The 24,883-nt window shown below is 33.1% G+C and overlaps 1 protein-coding gene across 2 annotated transcripts in view; it reads right to left on the reverse strand.

The window, feature by feature from the left end:
• The window catches only part of LOC120327702 (uncharacterized), a 34,063-nt gene that overhangs the window by 5,906 nt on the left and 3,274 nt on the right, over positions 1–24,883 (reverse strand). For both annotated transcript variants that reach the window (XM_078114153.1, XM_039394046.2), the window contains exons 3-11: positions 22,299–22,352; positions 20,791–20,837; positions 20,403–20,454; positions 8,178–8,325; positions 7,083–7,386; positions 6,275–6,339; positions 3,607–3,784; positions 2,336–2,675; positions 1,894–1,993 (exon numbers count right to left, since the gene is read on the reverse strand). In XM_078114153.1, the coding sequence (XP_077970279.1) occupies positions 1,934–1,993; positions 2,336–2,675; positions 3,607–3,784; positions 6,275–6,339; positions 7,083–7,386; positions 8,178–8,325; positions 20,403–20,454; positions 20,791–20,837; positions 22,299–22,352 (1,248 nt within the window). In that variant the 3' untranslated portion in view covers positions 1,894–1,933. The remainder of the gene's footprint in view (positions 1–1,893; positions 1,994–2,335; positions 2,676–3,606; positions 3,785–6,274; positions 6,340–7,082; positions 7,387–8,177; positions 8,326–20,402; positions 20,455–20,790; positions 20,838–22,298; positions 22,353–24,883) is intronic.

A 24,883-nucleotide genomic window follows, 5' to 3' on the forward strand; every position in this document is an offset into this window, starting at 1 on the left:
GCGCTCCAGAAGAGTGTGTACTAATATTGAGGTACCGGTAACTAATTTTGTTAGCAGGGAGTATATTCAATTGGCTAACACAGACAGTCCCGAACTCATAATCAAACCAAAATAGGAAAAATCAGAATAACATCATGACCTAACCCTAACCTGGTACACACACTACGGGAGTACCCAAAATTTAACCAGGTATTTATGGATCTGAGGGCAATACTGTTTGGGAAAATGAGGAAAATATATTTATAATTTTCAACTTTTTATTGAAATATCGCTTCAAACTTTGATTTGAAAACCAGCTATAAAAGCATTCAATTCTCTGTGATTAATTATCAGAAATAAAGTTCTTTCAAACTTTCAACATTCGTCCTTTGGTACTGAACCCTCAAATAGACCAGTAACAGTTACTATGCTGCTTTCTCGGATCAGAAGTTGAAACAAAGACAAAACAATAAATCATATTAAGGTGAGGCTGCTCAAAACTATTACTGGTTTATTGTGTCTCCCTTCATGATGAAATGCAATTCATTTTCATTTGTTCTCACTCTGTATGTACAACAGGTATTGTATATTCATTATGTTGGTAAGGTAATGCGCATCCCATGCATTAAGAATACATTTGCCTTAAGGGGGTTCACAGGTTAGAATCCTGTGGGGAGATTATTATGCGCGAGCAGAGTGCTGAACTCCTTGCTGTCGTAGGGTTGGTCCGCATACCCACTAGGGCTGGGCGTTTTCAAATACCTTGTGATTTCAGAATCGAATCGAATAATTTTTCGGAATCGAACTCGAATACTTGGAAATATATAATTGTAAACGACTTTTTTATATTAACTAGTCCTCTTAACAAATTACTGAGGACATAGAATACATCACTCAGATAGATTACTGTACGTTCACACAGAATAACAAGCACGTTTTATTAATAACTCACTACAGAGAATAGTCATATGTTAGAATTGTGTTGAAAAACTATGACTTCAATGAACAAAAAATGAGGAATTCACCTAGATCAGTGCTCTTTAACTGGGTATACGGTATACCCAATTGTATACCACACCATAAGCTGGGTATACAACTGATAACGGGTATACGAAGGGTGTACAGCCTAAGTCGGGGATTTTAAACCTATAAAATATTCAATTTGATACAACAATGCAAACGCGGCGCACATGAAATGTAAAATGTTATTAACGCTAAGAACCGACGTGAGCACGTTGTTACATCACAAATCATATAGATAATACAGGCATGTGTCTGGGTTGGTGATTTCGGCTGTCATGCACTTTGTTTGATTTACGTCGAACATTATTCCCGTCGACGTTAAGGCAGTCAGTCAAATTTATAACTTGCGGTCACTAGCCTATTAGATTGCATGATATTGCAGTACAAAATGTGCTTAAAATTTATTGTTTATTTGAGCCTTAATAAACATTGGTATTTGTAAGGTATACAAAGTTCTTGAAAAACTGTGAAAGGTATACTTCGATAAAAAAGGTCGAAGAACACTGACCTAGATCATTGGCGGAAAGAAAAAAAACAAGATGGCGGCGATTCGAAATTTAGCTTTGAACCGATTCGAATAGTTTACTATTCGATTCGAAATGCCCAGCCCTAAAACCCACTGATCGGTTATGGCTCCCTCCAATATCAAGTCCATGCATCTGAAACAAATAACTGGCTAACTATTCCAAAACCCATCAACTGTTAACCAACTGAGAGGCCATGGTCCGCCATTTTCATCTCCCTGGGATTAATATGAATATCCTAAATAAAACTGACTGACTGACTGAATAAATCATGAGGAAACGTGTGACGCTGCACAGAATAATGCAAACAGTGTTGCCAGTACTTAAACAACATTTCTACTTACAAATACTAACATTATTCACTGACCTTTGACATAGGGAAGATAAAACTAAAAAATGTTGTGATGTCATAATGTTAGATTAGCAGTTGATGAAGGGGTTGGTAGTGTAGGAGGAGGTTGACGTTCCTAAAAAAATAAAAGCTTGTTAAAAAAAATATGAAATATAAAGATGTGATTTGTGAGATACAAAGAATGAGATAGCTTCAAACTGATTGCTTTGCAAAATCACGTTAAAAACTATTTTTTACTTCGTACATGTCATCTTTTTTCTATTTTTACATTGTCCGACGTCTATTTTTCCTCTGTCTGGCCGTAAGATGTCAAATGCTCAAAATGAATAATTTGCAATAAAAATATTCCTGAATCAAGAATTTACTATATCGCATAAAACCAATTTCGAATGTACAGTACTCGAAAAATCCATCAGTTTTAGATATCCCTGATGCAGGTAAAAGTATTTGTACTAACCTTAATAGGTGGTTTTATAAGAGTTGACATATTACTTATAGAAGGGAGAGCAAGATGACTTTGCGGATACGTTTGTAGATCTCTCAGGCCCTCTAGTGACGAAGAAGAACAGGTGGAACTGGCTGGGGAGGAGCAACGCAGAGAATCTTGAATGCCAACAGTGTTCAAAAATGGATTCGCATGAAGCGGTAACTGGAACGGTGACCCACTACTGCCATCGCGTGTTGAACTGATGTTGACACTTAAAGGATGGTTTGACGGCAGAAAACCCATAGTGACCCCGTTTTGTGGGGGGCTGGGCGAAACGTTCAAATCACTGTCCACTGAACTGGATGAGAGGCTGTGAAAATTAGGATAAAGTATATTTTATACATTTAGTTTGAAAATAACCTACTTTTCCTCCGATTAAGAAAAAATAACTTTCAATTAGTTTGAAAAAAGAGTTCAGTTCGCATGTGTTCTTGACATGTTAACCCATTTTGGGATGAGCAAAGAACACTAGCACAACTTGGAAGTACAAAGTCGAGAAAACGTGATCATATACAAAGTGCATGAACTCCTAAAAAACAAGTTGATTGAATAATATCAAGAGTTGAAAGTAGGTTAGGATTTCAAGCCCTTTAGAGATGAGCAAGGAATACTAGCACAAATTGGAATCTTGAACTTGCTAAAAAATAGAAAAGGCAATCACATATAAAGTATATATCAACTCCTAATAAGGCGAGACATTTGAAAAACAGTTATGATTTTTCAGTTATCCCAGAAGTGAGAAAAGATAACAAATTTCATTACGAGAATATTTATAACTAGTTTGTGGTTTAAGATCAGGAGTGGGCAAATCATGGCCTGCGAGCCGGAACCGGCCCACCGAAGTGTTTATTCCGACCAACTCGTGTTTGCTGAAATTAGAGTTTTCATGGATTTAAATTAACCTTAAAATATTCCTGAAAATATTGTTACATTATCTGATTATTATACAAATGTTAGCGGTGGTTAATATATTCTTCTATTCATAGTTTTCATATGGAGTTTCAAAGTTCTCGCCCAGTGATCAAGCCAATTATATGTAACTGGCCCAATCAGGAAAGTAATTGCCCACTACTGTTTAAGATGAATGAATTTCGCTGTTGAATTCATGGTGTTCTATTATTTGCTTTGGCATAAACCAATTCAATGTTTTTTAGTTTATGAATGAATTAACTATTTCCATAAGTAATCGTGTAACTTTGCATCCAGAAATTGTTGAAAATTATTATGAAATAAGCGCTTACCTATGAGATCTATGTATACTTGCTCTCGGGAAGAACGGAGTCACAACCACAGGTAATGTGGCATCAGTATTTTGATTATGTCCGGCCCCTGCCACGCCCCCTCCTCCTGGACCAGCGGTTTGGGATCCCGGGATGAACATACGCTTAGGAGAACAACTTCCCTCTGAATCTGAATCATCTGAAAATATTTTCAAATTTTCGAATAAACCAATGCGATCACAATATTAATAGATAATTTTCAATATTTTAAAAAATTGCAATATTTTTCAAATCATTTGTCACATTTGACAAACCCAAATGAAAATAAAAAATGCCAAATGTGACAAATTTGTTAAAATATATATTTAAATTACTTAAAGATAATAAGATCTTTTTTTTATTCGACACTTAGATTTAATTTTAAGATTGCATTTATTTTCACAGCACCCTTTGGGAAATGTGGTGCACCCTATGAACCAATATGGAGGTACGGTAACTAATTTTGTTTGCCTACTTTACATCAAGTTGTGTAAAGGGACTGAAACCTATGGACATTCGCAGACAGTCCCCGAACTTGTAATAGAACTAAAATAACGGAATTCGGACCAAAATATGGCCTAACCTTAAACTGGTAAAAAAAAACTATTAAGCTGACTGAAGCATTAATCACTAGGCAACTGGTACATTAATACACTATCATTAGTATTACACAGCATAAACACACATTTTCCCTGGTGCCAATAATACATTATCCATTTCCCATTATTTATCTTTTTAGTCCTAATTTATTTACAAATTCTGTGCCAAAAAAAAATCAATGAAATTCTTTCAAAAAGCTAAAAAAAAATAAATACAAAATGTAAAAGTGAAAACAGGGTGGAAATCAATGCTTTAAATCATTCATGAGTCATGACTAGGGATGGGCAATATAGAATACCGAATCCGGAGGATTCGAATCCCAAAGTATTCGAATCCAACAGGATCCGATAACAGGATTCGGTTTCCGCCTCTCCGGCGCCATGCGTCGATTTTTGCATTTCGGGTTTCTAAATATCAATTAAAGACGAGCGTTTTTCTCGCGTGGAAATCTCTCTCGTTTAACTAGACTTGCGTCTGCTCGGAAAGAACCCGTAAAATCGGTAAACTTCAAACACTGTAATCTCAATCGGCGTATTCTGGACAGGAAGTCGGCGAAGTACATCTCATGGCGAAGACTCGTTATTGCACCATTTTTGCGTTTTCGCCGGGCGTCAATTTTTGTATTTCGGATTTCTAATTTATCAATTAAAGACGAGCGTTCTTTCTCGCGTGGAAATCTCTCTCCTTTAACTAGACTTGCGTCTGCTCGGAAAGAACCCGTAAAATCGGTAAACATCAAACACAGTAATCTCAATCGGCGTATTCTGAACAAGAAGTCGTGAAGTACACCTTACGACGAAGACTCGTTATTGCACCATTTTTTGCGTTTTCCTGCTTTGCTATCTAGCGAGGGTTTAATAAAAATAATTATTTGTGCCGACTTACTGGCGATATTCCGATAATCTTATTGCAACAATCTTCAATTGTTTACAGGCGTGCCTTGCTTCATTTTACATTACTGTAAATGATTTTCCGCGACCGGCGAGTTTTCCCCAGAAAATGATGCATGTAAATCAAAAGCCAGGCGTAAAATGTTATGACATTACTTGCGATTAATTTAAATCAAATATTATTTTGGAATAATTTTATTACTTTTATTACACCAGTTTTCGAAATACAAAGTTATATCGCATAACACGACGATCTGTCGCATTTAAATTTCACTCCCAAAAGATTACATATCTTTCGGTCCGTTTCTATCGTTCAAGATAGACGCACGTTTGATCGAGTGTCTGTAGTAATTTTATTCGCCGATAAACTTAAAAAAAAGATGCCACATCTGGCGAAAATAGTTACGTATTGAGTTTGAGTAGGGCCAAGTCTGGGTAGATAATGATATGTAACGATAATAATAGAAATTTAATTCGTCTTTAGATGATGTTAACTAATAACTAACTACGAAATCGCGTTTACGGGAACCTTGTTTTGCACGTCTTGATCGCACAGAATAATAAGTTTATTTTAATTAGTAGTGGTTAAATTTAATATTTTACACCGGTCGCATAGGTTGCAGTGGCCACACGCTGGTCCTGCATCTAATTAATTCTCAGCGGGTGTGCTTTAGTACACTCGACACTCTATAACATTAATAATGATTTAATGACGTTTCATATCTATTTTTGTATTTAACCGCTTACTATTAAAGTGTTTGAAGCGTAATTTAGCATATAAGTATTTAGAGATTACATACATTTAGAATAATTGAAAGCAAAAATATTGTAATATTCTTAGATTTCATTGTCCTGGGAAATGCCTGTTTAGTATCAAATCTAATGTTAAGGACATTTCCAAATAAATAATACATTTATAGTAATACATTTATAATTTTTTGACATCTAAATCCAGCAATCAGGAAAATTCTCTCTATTTGAATAAGTATGAAAATAGAATAGGATTCGGTATTCTGGATTCGATTTAACTATTCTAGAATATTCTAGAATAGTAAATTATTCTACATTGCCCATCCCTAGTCATGACTATTGTTTTTTTTATATATTCCGTTATTTGGAGGTTATAAAAATTCGAGTAATTGATAACGCAGTATACTCACATTTTCGTTTGATGGGGCCGAGAGCACTTGGTTTCACGATGCAGGGACTCTGACTTCTCCTTCGACTGATTTAAAAAAACAATAAGAGTATTTTTTTGAAGAGTGTTTACTTAGAGCAAAGTCACACACATATACTAAAAAGTGAACAAGACTCATCTGTGAGCAAAGTTGCATGCGTGGTCCATGAATGTCAAGAACTACTGAAGCTACCTATATAGAATTATGGTTGTATAATACGAAATAAAATTGGAAAATTTTAAGATATGTCAGTCCAAATAAATTACAGAATTAAGAATACTAGACAGTTGTAAATGTTCCCCACGTATTCACTTCTTTATGAAACAATAAATTTTCATTAGTCCTATTTCTAGTAGGAAAAAATTTCCTAGTATTCAATTGAGAAAAAGTCACATGGACTGTGCACAATGGGTATATTAGGTCCAGGCCTGGTTACCTTGTTTAAACAGATTAATATATCATTTTGATGTGTAATATTTTAAAAAAATCCCCCACATTGCATTTCGAGCAATACAAGCTTTCAAACACATTTCACAAAATTTCTAATCAAAACTAGTTTTCACGTGTGTAGCTTTATAACACCTAACTAAAATTTAGTCTAACATAAGTATATCAAACTAGGATAGGATGTTGGTGTCCCATGTTTAAATTTGACCATCCCGGGAAAAGACCCAATCCAAATCATAACTTACGTTACAAAAGCCATGAAATGTGCGAAAAACGTGAAATAACCACCAAAAAACGTGAAAAAACCACCTAAAACCTTGAAAAAAAGCATCAAAAATCTTACGTTACAAAAGTTCTTCTTGTAGGACTTGGAGATGGACTAAGGCTTCCAGGTCTCAAACACGCTGGAACAGGCACTTGCATTGAAGGAGAAAAACATTGTTTTCCCGTTGAACTGAAACCCAAGTTCCGTGTCGGGGAGGGAGGAAGTGGGGACAGACTTAGAAGTCCCGTTGAGGGTGAGATTGTTAACGGAGAGGGAATTCCCCCTCCCACACTTGGGTGATGCAGGGGAGGTGTTGGAATTGATGATCCACTACCAGATATGTTGAAATCAATTGCACGTGTTGAGCATTGCTTGCTGAATGCTGTGAAAAGAAATATTTTTGTTGGCAGTGCATACATAGAGGAAATAACATAAATTCATTGACTTGAGTTTGACTCCAATTATGATATGTAAAAAAATATTTGGAGAAAAATGAGCAGTGAAATTTAAAAATATAAAAGATTTTATTTGGAACCAAATGATTTCTACATTGAATTGTATCATACAAGATCACATGTATCTGGAATCAGTAGGATATTGCATCAATCGTGTGTGCTGATTTTTTTGTACCAATTTTTTTTTGTTTTACTGCAAAAACCTGGTATATTGACAGGTGGGGAATGTAAATGTGAGACTTTGGCACAGTAGGAGTCATTGAACAGCTGTGAATGCCAGAAATAACATGGGCTGAATGAGTGAAAACAGATTTCATTACCACATAACATGGTTTCGATTGCCAAGGGACTTCCTTGAAACAATATTCAGAAGTATTGAAAATCTGCGTTTTATCAACGGAATACGCCAGAAAGAAGTAAGAAATGGCCTTGACCCCAGACCCCAAAGGATCAAACTTCAATATAGAAAACTATGAATAAAAAAACAGCGTATTTACAACAATAGGGTGGCGTTTATTGATAAAAAGCACAGTGTAACAATCGGCGTCATCTTGCCGAAATTTTCAACGGAAATTCATATTCATTAAAGATATAGTAGTAATTTCAGCCGACACAAGTGGGCCGGATGAAACACTCCGATGAGCCGGATTCAGCCCGCGGGTCGTAATTTGCTCATCTCTGTCTTAGGGTATAAAATTTTTATTTTAGTTCCACAAACCTGGTACATTGACAGGTGGAGAATGTAACATGGGAGACTTCGGTACAGACTCAGTAGGAGTAGTAGTTCCAGCTGTGCTTGATATTATTGTCTGTTGTTGTTGCAAGTCTCCCGATAAGATCCCATTCAAGCTTTCATGGCTGTCAGACTGAAAAGATGAATAAAAGTTGTGATATTGCATGATACTAATTCAAAATTTATGGGACTTATTAACCATTATACAGAGACCATTCGCAAGTTTAAAAAAATAAGTTCTAGATATGTTTATTAACCATTATACAGAGACCATTCGCAAAATTAAAAAAATAAATTCTAGATATGTGAATAATAAAAACTAGAATATATAATCATTTCTCAGCTAAGAAGATTACCGGTACATATATCTTGAACCTGGTAAGTAAAGGATTAGTTTATTATTATTGGATTTGTTGAAATGAAGGATGTTGGAAGATGAAATGAATTTAGGAATAATAATATTCTTCAGATTGTCATAAATGATGAAATAAGTAAGGTGGATGCTTTGATGGGAGCAAATAAATTGACTGTAAATTATTATAAATCGACTTATATGATCTCTCAAAAAAAAAATATAAGCAAAGCTTTCCTTGGATCTTCTGGTGGTAAAATGCTAACTGAAGTGTCTTAAAAGAAATATCTTGGTACAATGATTGACAATAAATTTGAAGGGCATGCTCATATGGCAGCAAGAAGATTTGTATACTCGAAACCAATGTTCATAACAGAAGACTTCTAAAATATCAAATATTCCGTTCACACTCTCTAGTCATATCATTTTTGGTGGTTTCCTTTCATAAACATCATGCGCCAAAGTCAATACCATGACACAACAGAAACTAGATTCACAGGAAACGCTATTTCCTCCCAAGAACGCAGAACTGATTGGTGTCAGACAAATATGCTGTTTCAACATAAATAATAAATTTGTTGCCATTGATCAGAGCACATTGATGGCTAAACCAGCTATCAAAATTTTCAATTTTATGCTATACATCCTTCCAAGAACGCAGACATATATATGCTGTTTCAACAAAAATATTAAACTTGTTGTTATTGATTAGTGCAGGGCTACTCAACTGGCGGACCGCAGTCCGAATCCGGACCTTTGGAGTATTTGATTTGGACCGCACCGAATTCTTTATTTTGGATCATTAGCCCCACTTTTAACGTTTCCGTTTATAAACTGACTTTTATTGTTTTGAATATATATGTGAAAAGAATTATAACACTATAATAAACAATCTTGATTAGCTAATAATGATTAGCCGGACGAGAAAGTGTGCGTTTAAGAATGCCGAAATATAGTTTCTGGAAACACCGGACCCAAATAATTTTGAAGTTTTGTATGCGGATCTTCGGTAAAAATAGTTGGTAGCCCTGGATTAGAGCACTATCCGAATTTGTTTCAAAAAGCTTTGAAATTAGAATTCTCCAGACCTCTAGAACCTTCTCTAATTCAACAACATTCCATATAATATCAAATACATGTAGAAAAGTTTGAAAATCTCATATAACAGCCATCATTGAAATAGACGGCTATTTCATGACCAACCATAAAATAACCCTTCAAAAATATACTATCAAATACCAGCTACTCTGAAACATTCTCTCAGCCTTAAGAATATGCTATAGGCCTATTATATTACTAAATATATTGTATTCGGAATCTTTAGTTTCAGACTCTCGGGCGGACTACCACGTTACTCAAGAATAAAAAAATTCCCGTGGAATATCATATAAAGTATTTTGGACATATTGAAAACGAAAAAGCTTCAATTTCACATCAACAATCAATATAATATAAATAGTATTTATAAAACCAGTCAACAAAACACAAATGAGCAAATTGCAAAGATGTTTTCCGCTTATTTATTCAAGTCGATTTCAAGCCATAAAAGAAAATGTCCAGATTTCGAAATATTCCTCAAAAAATAAATTCATTTCAAACTCTGCCAAACTGTGAATTTCTATTTCTATAATACCATTAGTTCATTCATTGCACTTTCACTTTTTAGAACTATGTCTCACAGATTATGAAAATAGCATAAATTAACTCATTTTGAGCACTGCATTTTAGCACACAGATCAAGTGATAATTGAATGAAATTTCACCAAAAGAAAGGACAAAATATTAAATAGGAAGCAATCATAAAAAATCTCGAACATTGAATGATTCCACATATGGTCCAGCCGAAACCAGATAATTAGGTATCAGTATTTTGTTAACATTATTGAAACATATATATATTTGAATATCATATATAGAGATTTAACATGAATACAAATTTAAATTCAAACTTGATTATATTCATATAAAATTCTTTATCTCAGAAACAATTTGGTATATCTTTATTTGAAATTGGTTATTATAGGCATTTTAAACATTAAAAAGTTAATGAATCGAAACAGCTTTATAGAGTCGTTTAAATACCCACAAATTTTATACTGTAACGTTTTGCTTGACCAAAGCCAGACTTCCTTAGACAAGCCGTTTGTAACAAAGATAAGAAAAGTAAAATTTGTGAAAGTGGGATGCCAGATATCCGAGCCACTAAATATATTTATATATTTGAAAATTCTGCTTTCGCTTGAAGAAACAATCTGAAACGCTGTTAACCAATTCAAACAAAAAGCACAGTTTAGAAAGTTTTAAGATGAAGAGAGCAAATAGAAGCTTTTCTTCGTCCAACAACCCCATGGTGCTGTCCTAGGCATGTTCAGACAATCACATAACTGAAATATATGTCTAAAAGGATTCAGTTAAACAGAACTCATTATCTAAATATGTAAAATAACGGCTGAAACGAACCCAAAATCAACATATTGCTTTTCAATAAAATTGAATTGATTGAACAAAAATAAAGTTTAACATTATGAAAATCAGCATAAAGGAAAAATTGCAATAACAACAGTAAGAAATATGGATGGATTATGATCCCAGGCTCTATTTGGATAGCCCAGAACATAGAAGGCTGCCATAGAGCTAATAAATAGACAGAAGGTTTGATTTTAATTTAACGTGTCTAACTGTCAAGAATTTCATTCCACGCCAGACAGATTTTTTTAAAATCATAAATATTTCACATTATATTTTTGTTTGGCGTTATTCAAGGAGTTGCTGCATTCACTTCGCTAGACCCAGTTTTTCTATCGAGAGATTTTGTAAAATTGTGGTTGTTTCCCTGGCAGTGCTGAATTGAATTGTTTCAAGTCCTTTGTCAAACGGTATATTTGCTAGCACCTATATCACCAGTATAAATCTACGGTATGTAGGATCTTGGAGTATCCACGGTCCTTGAAATCTTCAGTACTTTATCAGTACTGTTTCAACTTCTAGTTGAGATCTCAAGACCTTGCTTTGAACAAACATGCATAAAAAGTCCATATTAATCTGGGGTTATCATTTTAGTGGTTGGATGTTTAATACTTTCAAAGTCTATTCATAATGTTACGAAGCTCGGAAGCTGCGAAAGAATCAGAAAATCCAAAATGAAAAAAAAACTTTAGAATACTATCAAATATGAGCATGCAAAGTATCAGGTATTTCCCTGGCAGTGTTGAACTAAATTGTTCGCATTGAATTGAAGTCAGAATTCAACCACTATCTAGTGGCATTTCTATCGCAAGGACAAGTATGTAAGGCTAATAAGAGCATCAGAGGTTTCTTGCAACTCTTCCATCAACACCGTTTCACTTTTTAGTCAAGGGAAAGAGACCTTGCTTTGGGCAGACTTGCATTGTAACGAAAAAGTCCATATACCCGGTAATCTGTAGTTCCCATTTTAGTACTTAAATATCCACCTATGTTTAATACTTTCAAACTCTATTCACAATTTCACGATGTTCAAAACAGCAAACAATAAGATCAAACATGCCAAAATTGATTTAGCAGTTCAATATTTACTGATGGTGGGACCTGGAAGCAAAAGCCAACCACAGTTACATGGCAAAGCAGAGTGATAATATTTACATACAAACGGGTGAAAGTGTCTAAGCTCAAAAATAACTTGAACAGTTTTAGGAAATTGCTAATTTTAGCGCTTAAGGCAAAGTACACTAACTAAGAGTTTAATGTGACTAAAATCTGAGCTCATTTACAAATTTGTAAATGAATGTTTAAAACAGACATATTTATCCCAATAAAATTCTCATTTCAAAGCTGGACATTCACAATCAGAAATCCCAAAAGTAAACAAAGTTTTCATAATAAACTACTTTATAGAGTTTACAGTGTGGGAGTCTCTGATAATAAAAATTAAATCAAACTATGAAATTGATTCTGGGATTGCTTAGAACAGTGGTCGGCAACCTTTTTAGGTGACGAACCGGTATATCCTGATCGAATTTTTGGCGGTCGCCTTTATACAAATGGACTAAGCCTATGTAATAAAGTACGTGTTTCTTACATCCAGCATACTTCGATGTTTCGTTTTTGTAGTTGTCAATATTGAAAACCCGGCCTCAAATGGATATGATGCTGTGGAAGGTAACAGCTTCTAAATCTATATCTGGGCATTGCTTGATGTTCGTTTAGCAATAACTAATGCGTTGTGTTTGTCTGGTTTGTTGTTTGGTGCTGTTTTTAGTCACAGGGTTTGTGGTTGGATTGTAGAGGTGTTATTAGGCCCCAGTCTGTTTTTGTGTCACCTTTCTGCGGACCGGTAGTAACCTTTCCACGAACCAGCGATAAGCCGCGGCCCGGTGGTTACCGACCACTGGCTTAGAATAAATTCTACGAGTCAAATTCAAGCATGTATAAAGAAAACAAATACCTGAAACATTTTGAATTAATTACATCAAACATAATAAAGTCTCAAATTTCGCTATTATCCACATGCTCTCATCTACTTATGATACAGTAGGTCTTATTGTCAAAATTTCTATTTCCTATCTTGTTCAGAACATTTTTTTTAGACAAGGTTGAATCACCAAAGCATTGGGAATTAGATATATCCAATATAAACCAGTCGAAATTTGCTCCATTGGACATAAGCTCTCATCACCTCAATGTGAATTCAATATTAAAAATTTTATTTTAGAATGTTTTTAGAAAAATAGATGAATTCCTCTTCGTCCATCTATGATTGAAAATAACAAAATAACATAATTATTGTGCTAAAACTCAAATAAAATAAAATTTAGCAATTTGAATGGTAACCCATGGTATATTACTTTTTGAATTGACAGATGAAATGAATTCTGTATGTCGAAAGCACAGAAAATCCAATAAGCTAAAAATAACTGAAAAAAAATAATCAGGTGAACACAAAATCAATTACCGTCAAGAATTAATCAAGCATAGTCAAATGACAAAAAATCAATTTCTCTTTGGAAATGCTGAAAAAACAGAGAATGTGGTGTACTGCGGATGAACCAGAATTAATGAATTAATCCTGAATATCTTTGATTTCATGAGATCATTAAAATGTCACTAACATAATTCATATTCCGGCACTCCAGAAGTGTGTGTATTAATTTGGAGGTAAATAATTTTATTCACCTACTTTACATCCAGTTGCGTAAAAGGACTAAAACCTATGGGCAGGGGGTATATTCACTTGGCTAACACACAGGAACATGAGGAAAATTGAAATAAATTTATGGTCTAACCCTAACCTGGTACACACACTACGGGAGTACCATTAATATGGGCATATTTGGTTCAGGTTGACAACCAAATAGATATAAATAAATCAAATTAAAATTGATTTCTGGAAAATTTTAAAACACCTCTGCTTTTGCCCAAATAAGAAATTGAATTTGAGCTCTGTAATATTGAACCAAGTCTGTGTACATACGTGGTTTGGTATGTTGTGATAATAGAGTACCAAAGCCTATATGCCCTTAAGTGCCTCAGTGTTATACTAGCGTGAAGCAACTTTAACATTCATAAACAACCTCCTTAGGAAAATTACAAAAGTGAAACTTCCCAAGGGAGTTGCTAAAATGGATTTGGAAACATCATGTTCAACAAAGTTACACCCTTATCAAGCATAGACCTTAGATGGCCGATAAAAATATCTTTAAATTTTAAAATCTTATTTAAGTGAGGGAATCGAATATCTTCCAAGTATTCGAGATTCGATTCTGAAATCATCAGGTATTTGAAAATGCCCAGTCCTAGCGAGGAACATTCCAAAATCATAACAAAGTGACTAAACAGAAGTTTGGCGATTTGCTGAAATGTTAGCTATTTTACATGACTTATTGTTCGAATAATAGTCTGTCCACACCTGGTACTCAGCAGAGAATATACCAGGTGGTCGCCAGAAAATCGGAAAAATTTTGAAAGAATACCTTTTACAAACTGTATCAAAGACATATGTTATATTACACAGAATATTACAGAAATCAAACAGAAACTAAAATGTATCAACCTAAAACAACCTATAACCTAAAAGAAATGAAAAAGTATCGAAAAAGAAATGAGAAAGCACGCATTTTATTCCTGATCTCGAGTGACCTTCAAATTTTCTGTATTTCTAGTGACCGCCCTGTAGTCAGCCATCTGTAAAGTTGATTTTCTGCTCTAAATATATGTAGGTAAGACCCAAACTATGTAAGATTTAATTCCAAAACCCATAGAATTATTAATTTTAGAAAAAGGTTTTTATTTTTAAAACAACTTATCTTTTATCTTTTTTTTTTTCAAATTTCTGATTGAATACATGGTTGAAAGTCGATGGCATAAAACCAACAGATTGACATGTTTAATATGCAGAATGAAGGAAGCCATGTAGATTGACACCAAAAATGTTGTTTCCGACAGAAGGAGATACATTCGACCAGCTGGCTGGCATGAAACAGTTCAACTGAGTAAATTTGAAATCTATTTAAGCCAACTTTACTTTGTGATGGTATTTCTGGCATGAATCCAACAAATTTACCATTTTTTAAAAAGGCTGAATGAAACTATGTGATTGAAACAACATAACTTTAAAAATTTACTTCAAATTTGAAAAATTTTCACAAAATTCATTTAGTCTTGTTTCCTTTAAAATCATTTAATTACCACAGAACCAAACATCATACACTGTTAAACTATAATATGCTATAAGTATGACAATGGAATGGATAAATGGAGCTATCTAAGAGGAAAATAGTCGGTTAGTATCAGCATGACTGATTATCCCTGAGCTTTGTAGGGAGTAAATCTCCGATTTTATGACCAGTCCGATTGACAAATGCTTTTAGTATTTTTTCATTCAGAAGGAGCACCTTCTGAAAGTCTCGCTTTTCATGCAGTTGGTTGCCCTAAAACAGTTAAACACCTCAAAAACATGAATCTTTTTTTATGAAACTTTTGTCAACCGAAATAAGATTTGGAATACTCAGTAAAAAGAAAAGTCAAGGGCAACTGACTGATTATTGGAAACTACAAGGATTATTATAAATTATTTATTACGGTCGATAGAACAAAAAGATTGCACGGTAGATAATATCGAATGAAAAATCGAAAAAAAACTCAGAAATTGAGATTTTTTACCAAACTGATTCTAAACAACGGTTAAGATAGATAAAACTGCATAATGAGATTTTTATTGTAAAAATGTGTTTTCTAGTGGTTTTACCTTCATGTTAGGGGAAATGAAATTTATGTTAAGGTTTGAAGGTTAAATTAATTATCATTGATTATTTGAGACCTGTGTGACTATGTTTGAATAAATATGGCAAAGAATTGACAAATTTCCATCCTTCATTTTAGAAATGCATTGCCTCATATCAGGAAACTAACTTTTTACGCTTTACATTAACCTAATTCAAGATTAATTTTATAAAAATTATCACTTTTCACCTAAAATGTACTTCTCCATGTCATAGAATAAAATTTTGTCAAAATAAATATTGAAATGTCATCTTCCAGCTGCATAATGAAACAAATACTGATAGAAATGAATTATGAATGAAATAATGGATAAAATTCTGAAATATTTATACTAAAAAAATCGTAGTTCAACTCTAAAGCTGTATAACATCAGTCAAGCATGTAAAGAAGCCTATTGTTTCCCAGTATTGTCAGTATTATTAGTTAAGAAAACCAAAGTATTATGACGTGAATGTACCGTACTAACTTGTTTTATACGTGTAAATAGAAATATGAGAACAAATTTTATTTAATTTCAAGCACCGCATGGTGATGCCAAGCGTGTGTTAAATATCAACTTTCATTACTTTTGTTAAACAAGCTTGGAAGCTGATATAGAACAGAGTACGAAATGAATCTTTTCTTTCTCATATTTCAACAGCGCTACTAAATTATTCAGATTTCTCAAATTACAAAGAATTTGAAACCTATAGAAATTTCTTGGACATTCAGATTTCTCAATGGTTGGTCAAAGAATTTAAAACATACCAAAACTGCTTGGACATTGAAATTGGTCATTGATGTACTTGTACAGTAATCGAATTGATGTGATTTAATTGGATACACCATAAAAAAACTGTTTTATAAATTCATATTGGCAAATGGATTTAATTCAACAAGTACAAAAAAGACTAAAAAAATTTTTTCAAATTATAGCAAGGTTGGTTGGTCAAAGATTTTGAAACATACTGGAAATTTTATGGACATTGAAATTGGCTATAAATGTTAGTAAACAAATTGTTAATTGGATACACCAAAAAATAACAGGTAAATAGATTTTAATTTAACAATAAAAAAAATTAAAAAATAAAATTTCAAATTACAGCAAGGGTTGAAGTATTTAGAACAAAAATATCTTTGTAAATGTTGGAATAGTCTGTTTTTAATATAAGAACATCAAAATTACTCTTTTATTCAAATTATCAAGTTCGGTAACTTAAATTACGGTAATTAATTTTGTACTGAAAGTTGCTTTCAAGTGAAAGGTCAACAAATCAAAGATTTAATTTGGTTGACAGAAATGGCTATCCAATAGTTTATATTTGGTTACGCTTGAGGTAATTAAAATTGGATTTTTCGGGAATTAGAATTAATAGCAAGAGTCACGAGAATAAATACGTAGAAATAAAAATTTCATTAAAGATTAAAGAAGCATGTAATGCAAATCAATTATAAAATAAGATTTTTTTTCTGATACGAGTCCATGATCATTATGAAATGAAGAAACGAAGAAATGAAGGAAACTCATTCAAAATGAATATCACGAACATGTAACAAATATACAATGTTCATGATGTCTTAAATTTTTTCAAATTACTGAGTGAATTCATCCGTACCATATATAGTTTGTTGGCCCCTCCCTATACAAGTGTAATAAATGAAGAAAAAAATGATTGAAATAAAACAAACATTGATAAGATATATTGAGAACTGACTTCATAGCAAAATTGAAATTTTAACAGGACTTTATGAAAACCCTGTATATCAAGCAAGACATTCCAGAAAAATATATTTGTGAAGGGTTTTCAAAAGTATTGAGGGTCTAAAAAGCATTTCAATCTTCGAAAAATTTCTATGTATGATTCAAAAAAATGCTTATTTTTCCACATTTCAAATAATTGACTATATTCCTGTATTTGTATAAAAATGTAGCTATAGTATATACTAGTGTCCAGTGGGTTAGAAATATTGTTATGAGAAGTACATTAACAAACATCAATTGAGTTCAAACATTCCAGAAAGTTCATGAGACATTAAACTATTATTATGTTTCATTGATGTATTGGTATAATTATTATGTATTATCTTTTAGTTACATAATAATCTGAGATTTTGAAATATGATGTCATCAAAATACATTACATCATCCATGATTTTTTAATATTGGAATTCAGGAATTAGAAAAATATTAATTAGATGGAACGTGCCAGTAATTTATTTTTATTTTTTTCAAATCTTTATAAGGATTTTAAATAATCTACATACATTCTCTTTTCCTATATGTCATCATGCCACTTCGGAACCATTAACCATGAAGAACAAACTACTACGTATATATTTTAGTTTGTAGTAATTTCTTTACTAGGAGGGATCAGTGAGGCCTCTCTTTGCATGAGCGCAAACATAATGGAAAAGCTGATAACTCTTGACATTTCCATTACTGAAAGGTTGTGTGCACAGCGAGAAAATTTTAAGTGTGTAACAAAATATCAATCCATTACCTCAAATACCAATCCAATCTGCCAGTATCCCACAGGCCTACTTGAATAAAATTATTAAATCTAATTGTTTTGTACAAAAACAAGATTACATATTGTATGAAATAATAAATGTATATTATGAAACTAATATTTGTTGTATTTTATTGTTAATAAAGTGAATTTTCTTTCCAATGTCGTGATTCTGAAAAGTCTAGAAACTTCTGATATAACTCAAAAATACCTACAGTTTAGGTATTTTGTAATAAAACTGCAATCAGCCATGTATGAGCGCAACATCAAATATAATAATAATGGTCGAAAAATTCCGGATTCAAATTGTGATAATGCCGATTCATGAAAATTGAAAGGTAAGGCACAGTATTGTCCCCCTTTTATGTTATTTTCTGGCCAAAAGGTACTGAAATAAACGAAGAAAAAAGAAATCAGCTGAATCCAAAAAAATCAGGTCGAAAAATTCGATCCACAAAAGTTGGCTGTGGCTGTAAATATGGAAAACAAGTCAACTACAGTTTTTGGACTGCACTGCTTTATTAAGCAGCCATGTGCCTAAAATTAGCCTTGAAACTTAAAAGCAATTACCAAACTCTGGAAGAAAATGCCAGTAACAACATAACCGAGCAGCTAATCCCAAAATTGCTCTTTGGAAAGTAACTGTGTAGCCGTAAACAAAATAATTACACTACAGACAAATATGTTAATAGTTGAAGATTCTTGAAGTAGGCTATATATATGAACGCCTTTTGAATTTTCTAATTCTGGCAGAATGGTACATCATGAATCATGATTTGTGAGAATGTCAAAAAGCAGATTAATAAATATTTGAACACAATTGAAATTGGCTATTTTCAAATTAGTAAATGCTCATTTTAAAATCATGGCTTACTTCACTATAAAGTGGATAAATAAAACTCAAACAGCACTGCTGAGCAAGAATGAAGCTTCACAAAGTTTTCTAAAAGCGTATTATCAGCACTTTTTAAACTTTTTTACCCTTTTTAAAAAATGACAAATTGTCTTCATTCCAACAATTTGTGCATTCTCTGTGATCTGGTCAAATAAATGTATCTTCGCAACTCAGATGTAGCCATTTATTTAAAATTCTGACAGTTCTGACTCGAATTGTTTAAAGTCAGTATTTATTGATAATTCTACCATAAACAGCAGGGGTCGGCACCCTTTTGTCGTTCACGGGCCAAAATTAAAGGTTGCAGGACATTGGCGGGCCACACATATTTTTAGAAAGTTGAAAATCGAACAGATGATACTTTTTATAATAAATGAAGCAGTCTTACATCTCTCGAATAGAATATAAATTTATTTCCTCATTCGAACCATTTGCATTAAGCATCAACTTTTCTGCATTTTGTTGCCATTTGTCTAATTATAATTAAATTATTGGCTCAATAAACGAGTACCGGTACTTAAGGATTTTATACTTGTTAGATTATAATATAATCTAGTCTACACTTGTCTTACAATAAATTCTGTTACGTACAGAATATAATCGTCAAAACACCTGTTTTGTTACCATAATTCAGTGAGACGTCGCAGGCTGGATCTGGCCCACGGGCCGTAGGTTGCCGACCCCTGATATACAGGGTGATCCAAAAATGAAACAAAACACCTGGTCATTCAGAACATATTTTAGAGACAACATAGTGCCTAGATTACTGAAACTTTTGGATACAATCATACACAAACAGAAGATCAAGTGTTAAAAAAATTTTCTGATTAAATAGTTAGTATTCTGTTTTTGGCGCTCCCGTAGTATGTACAACAAGATGGCGGACACCTGAACATAGTATGTGTACCAGATTGGGGTTAGGCTATTTCTATTCCAATTTTCCTCATTTTAGTTCATTAAGACTCCCATAGTAGGCTATTTGTCCTTGAAATTATGGCCTAACCCTAACCTGATACACATACTACATTCTGGTGTCCGCCATTTTGTTGCACACACTACAGAAGTACCCCATTTTTGGTCAACATCTATATATATATATATAGCTCCTTTAAAGGTCATTTTATGACTGTTATAAATCTTGAGTGCTCTCTGTATTATTAGTGGCAGTTCACAACTTATTCTTAGAAAACTTTCATATGAAATAAAAAGAAACTTACCAAAGACAATTCTCCACATGTATTGTACATCTGTATTGATGTCTGTACTTCTCTGTAAAGTAAAAAAAATATTTGAGTCACAAAAAAATTAGCAGTTGAAACATGACGAGGAATAACAAAGGGAATGACAAAGTAATCAAATTGGAATGGAATCAAGGTTTATTATATCTGATACTTTAAATTGTCAATTTTAAGGAAAATTTCGTATCAGTATAATCCAAGTATCAATATTCGCTAAGATTTTACTCGATCCATATTTTCAATCACAGGTAAACCTCATTCAAAGACATTTTGATTATCTCGTCCTCAATTTATAAATAAATTTTAATTCTATTTCTTTAATATCGAGCTTCTGAAACGCGTCTGTAATTAAAAATAGTCATCCCACCTTTCATGAGCAGTTTCCTTGTATTGTATTCCTTCTATGCTTTCTTCCTGTGAATAGATATTTAGGAGAGTAAGGAAGGCTGGTGTTGAAATGAAGCATCAGCCTCATAAAAAATGTTGATTAATCATATTTGGCCATGTATGATTGGTAGATGGTTTCTGAGGAATGTTTATTTCTCCTAATGTAGCATACCAATGAACATGATTATCAGTTGGGGTCACATGAGATCTTTCCTTGCTCTATGCCTTTGTGCAATTCACATAGGTAGCAACTAGCAAAATACAGTTTAAGTATGGAGGTTGAAGCTCATCTTAATATCTTGCACCCAAGTATAAATTTTAAATTTGAATTCCCTGAATAGAGTTATTTTTTTGTCAATTTTTTATTGTATGCCATACTTCACTGCCAGTTTCACAACAAAAATACAAACTTTAATTCAGAAGATGTGAATTCCGAAAATAAATAATTTGTGAATATAGTCAATTTCTAATACTTATTAAAACCAAATTGTCTAGGCTTCGCTATATTTACTGAGGGCTGGTGCCGCCTTCCTAGAATGTTTTGTTACTCATGGCCCCCTATTTAGCATTAAAGTGGTATTTAGAGCGCTATTTTGATTGGTGTATTTTTCAAATCCCATTAAGTTCAAACAATTCATGCTCAACAAGGTGAAAACACCCTGTGAAATAACCTTATCAAGTAATGAAACTAGGAAGAATGAGAAGTTGTAAAGTCTTGTAAAGGAAAAGATAAAATCATGGGTGCTCTCGAAGTATGCGAACCAAGATGGCGGACATCGGAACGTAACATGGGTAACAGGTTAGGGTTAGGCGATAATTTTTTTCCAATTCTCCTAATTTTAGTCCTATTATCAGTTCGAAGACTAGCCAAGAGCCTAGTATAAGAGTAGTATTTATACCTGAAATTATGGCCTAACCCTAACCTAGTACACATATTACATTCCGATGTCCGCCATCTTGGTTCGCATACTTCGGGAGCCCCAAATCATGTTTACATTTAGCATTGCGACCCCCTCCAACCACTCTGTGGCCCATTCGGGGTGGGATGGGGGGATTGGTTGGGAACTCTACAGCAGGGCTACTCAACTGGCGGACCGCGGTCCGAATCCGGATCTTTCGGCCATATAATTTGAACCGCGTCTGCTTGTTTATTTTGGCAGCATAAGCATAGTTTTAAAGTTATAGATGATTTCGATACAATTCAAATACACAGCTATACAGTTTGTCGCAATGGTAACGATGTGCGATATTTGTGTCCATATTTGCGAGCCATTCACTGCTCTGGTATTTAATTTATTATTGTATTTGAAGTTTCGTTTATTCAATGAAATAAATTTACTGCGGACCGCCCCTTAGTAATTTTGAAGTTTTGTAAACGGACCTTTGGTGAAAATAGTTGAGTAGCCCTTCTCTAAAGTATTATAGTATTTGCATGAATTCGGAATAAAAATTATGAACTATACACCTAACACCACAATGCATACTCACTTTTTTGAGCTGGTTGAGTCTTGAAGCTGACTTGGGTGTCCCAGCAGAAGGAGACTGAAATGAAATGACATGATTAGAGTGTGTAGAGAGTGAAGTTGGAAAATACCTTCAAATAATAATAGAAAGATGGTTATGGATAGTTGGCAACAAGAATAAATAATGAATAAAGGCCGAGGCCGAAAATGATTCCAATCGATCAATCATAATTTTGTTTTAAAATATGTCAATTTAGGTTATTTCAGATGGCTTTCAGGGGGCACTTATATTCAGCAATTCATTATCGTTATCGTTTGAATAATGTATGTTTATTCGTCTAGTAATGGTAAAAATATAGACAGGCTGACAATAATGTCGAAGACGGGATGCATTCACAAGTTGTATAAGTCGATATAATGAACTCCTGAGAAAATTATTTCTTTAGGGCCTAGAGGCACCTATATCCAGTAATTCATTATTATAGAAATTGGCCTTGCAAATGTTGCAATTAATTTGGAATGGAGATATCTTGAATCCTACTAATTTTAGTCTGTGAAATTTGACACAATGAATGATTCCGAAAAATAACAAATTTTAAAGAAACTAATTTTTGTGTTTTATGTAATTTTCTGTATTCTACTAATATACCTCTTTCTTGAGAATCAATTTTTATTTCCATTATTAATACTAAATTTTTCAAATATCTCTAGATGAATTGTGAAAATGAACTCACAAGACCACCAATACAATTCTTATTATGTTGAAATAAGTGTCGAATATTAATTAGTATTCAGATCACACCCTACATAGCAGATCATGATCTACTTAACACATAACTAATGAGCTATTTAAAATGTACATATTTTACAACAGACAAAATCTTAATGTATGTTAAATTATTCCCTTATTAATCAACATATATCAATCTATACCAAGTAGGCTACACAACTTAATTGAGATTGTTAAGTATATTCAATATTTTATATTTAAAATAAGTTGCAATTAATGTGTTGGGAATAGTAACTTATTGCTTTGTACCATATTTCAAAAGAATTTGAAAAATAAAGTTAAATATTCAGGAAAAAGATTTTGATAAGCTTTGGTGATCGAAATTGGTACTTCCTGTGAAAAATACAATATTATATACAGTAGATGTATAGACTAATTTGGGATTTTGGAATAAATTGTCTCTCGGACATTTTGTAATCTTGTTGATATTAAATTGTATTTGAGGAATAAAAGTCTACTGGTATATTAAACTGTATTTCACAAAAGAAGGATATCCAGGGTGGATAGGATTTACATATTTATCAACTGATAAGACGGCTTAAACCTATAGTGAACAACAGCTTCATGTCTAGTTACCGGTCCATGTCGGGTATGTGATTAGTTGGCCAGTTGTAGATGCATTTGGTAATGACTAATGAGTACAGCTGAATTCTGTCAAACTACTATGATTTGGATATTACTATTGCAGTACCGGTATTGTGTTACGGAACTGTAAAACTGCCTAAACATTAAAATGGCTAGGTTTATTTGCAAATAAAATATTAATGAAGTAAGTCCAATTGAACAACTTATTAGAAACTTCAAGTTCACATAATCAGTTATGGCAGAAGCTGAACAATTTACACAAAATATATTGAAAATTTCACATGAAGTTAGTTCAACTATCATACTATCGTATATCAAAAAGTCAAAATTGCAATTATTCAGAGGAAATTAATTTACAACATTTAATATAACTTATTCCTATTTATCATAACTAAGGGCATTACCGGTTAACCCACATGGTCATTGCACACTGACATCATGTAAGACAGGATATTGAATAACATAACATGATATGATATTGGAACACTTCCGTCTGACCTACAATAATTTGCATGTTTCCTACATTGCCGATCAAAAGGGCGTTCAACTATTTTTAAAACTGTATTTTGTGTGACTCAATGTAAAAGCATGAGTTTATAAAATTAGACAAAAAAAGGTAATCCCATTATTCAATCCAATACCAGTAGTTTAAATTTTTAAACAAACCTCAAAATAATCCATGCATCTGAAAACAAATAACTGGCTAGCTAATCCCATAACCGACCTGAACTGGTAACCGGATGAGAGGCCGTGGTTCATCAAATTATTAAGTCGTCTTATCGACTTTCCTCTCCCTGTATAAATACGTAAATCCTATCCTATCCTAAATACCAACATGTAAATATACCTAAGTATTGATATCTACACTGCTAATATTGTTTGTCTTAATATTTCAAATAACACAAACATAAATGTTGATATATTTTACTTGTTTGCAACAATAACAAAATATACTCCATATGAACAGATTGTGACAATAAAACATTAACTTTTATACCATAATTCAATATGACCATCTTGCAATAATCCTGTCTTATTCACAAACACACAGACTGCAAATTTAGCTCAAAAACCACAATTTAAACTTAGGATAGGATAGGATTTACATACTTATTTATCCCGGAAAGAGGAAAGAAGACAAGATGGCCTAATCAATGAAAATGGAAATGTGAATAGATGGCCAACAATCCTCCCATGCATGAGAATGCTTGAGAAACCAGTCGTTGCTCATTAAT

Source organism: Styela clava, chromosome 7 (genome assembly GCF_964204865.1).
Source record: "Styela clava chromosome 7, kaStyClav1.hap1.2, whole genome shotgun sequence".
NCBI lineage: Eukaryota > Metazoa > Chordata > Ascidiacea > Stolidobranchia > Styelidae > Styela > Styela clava.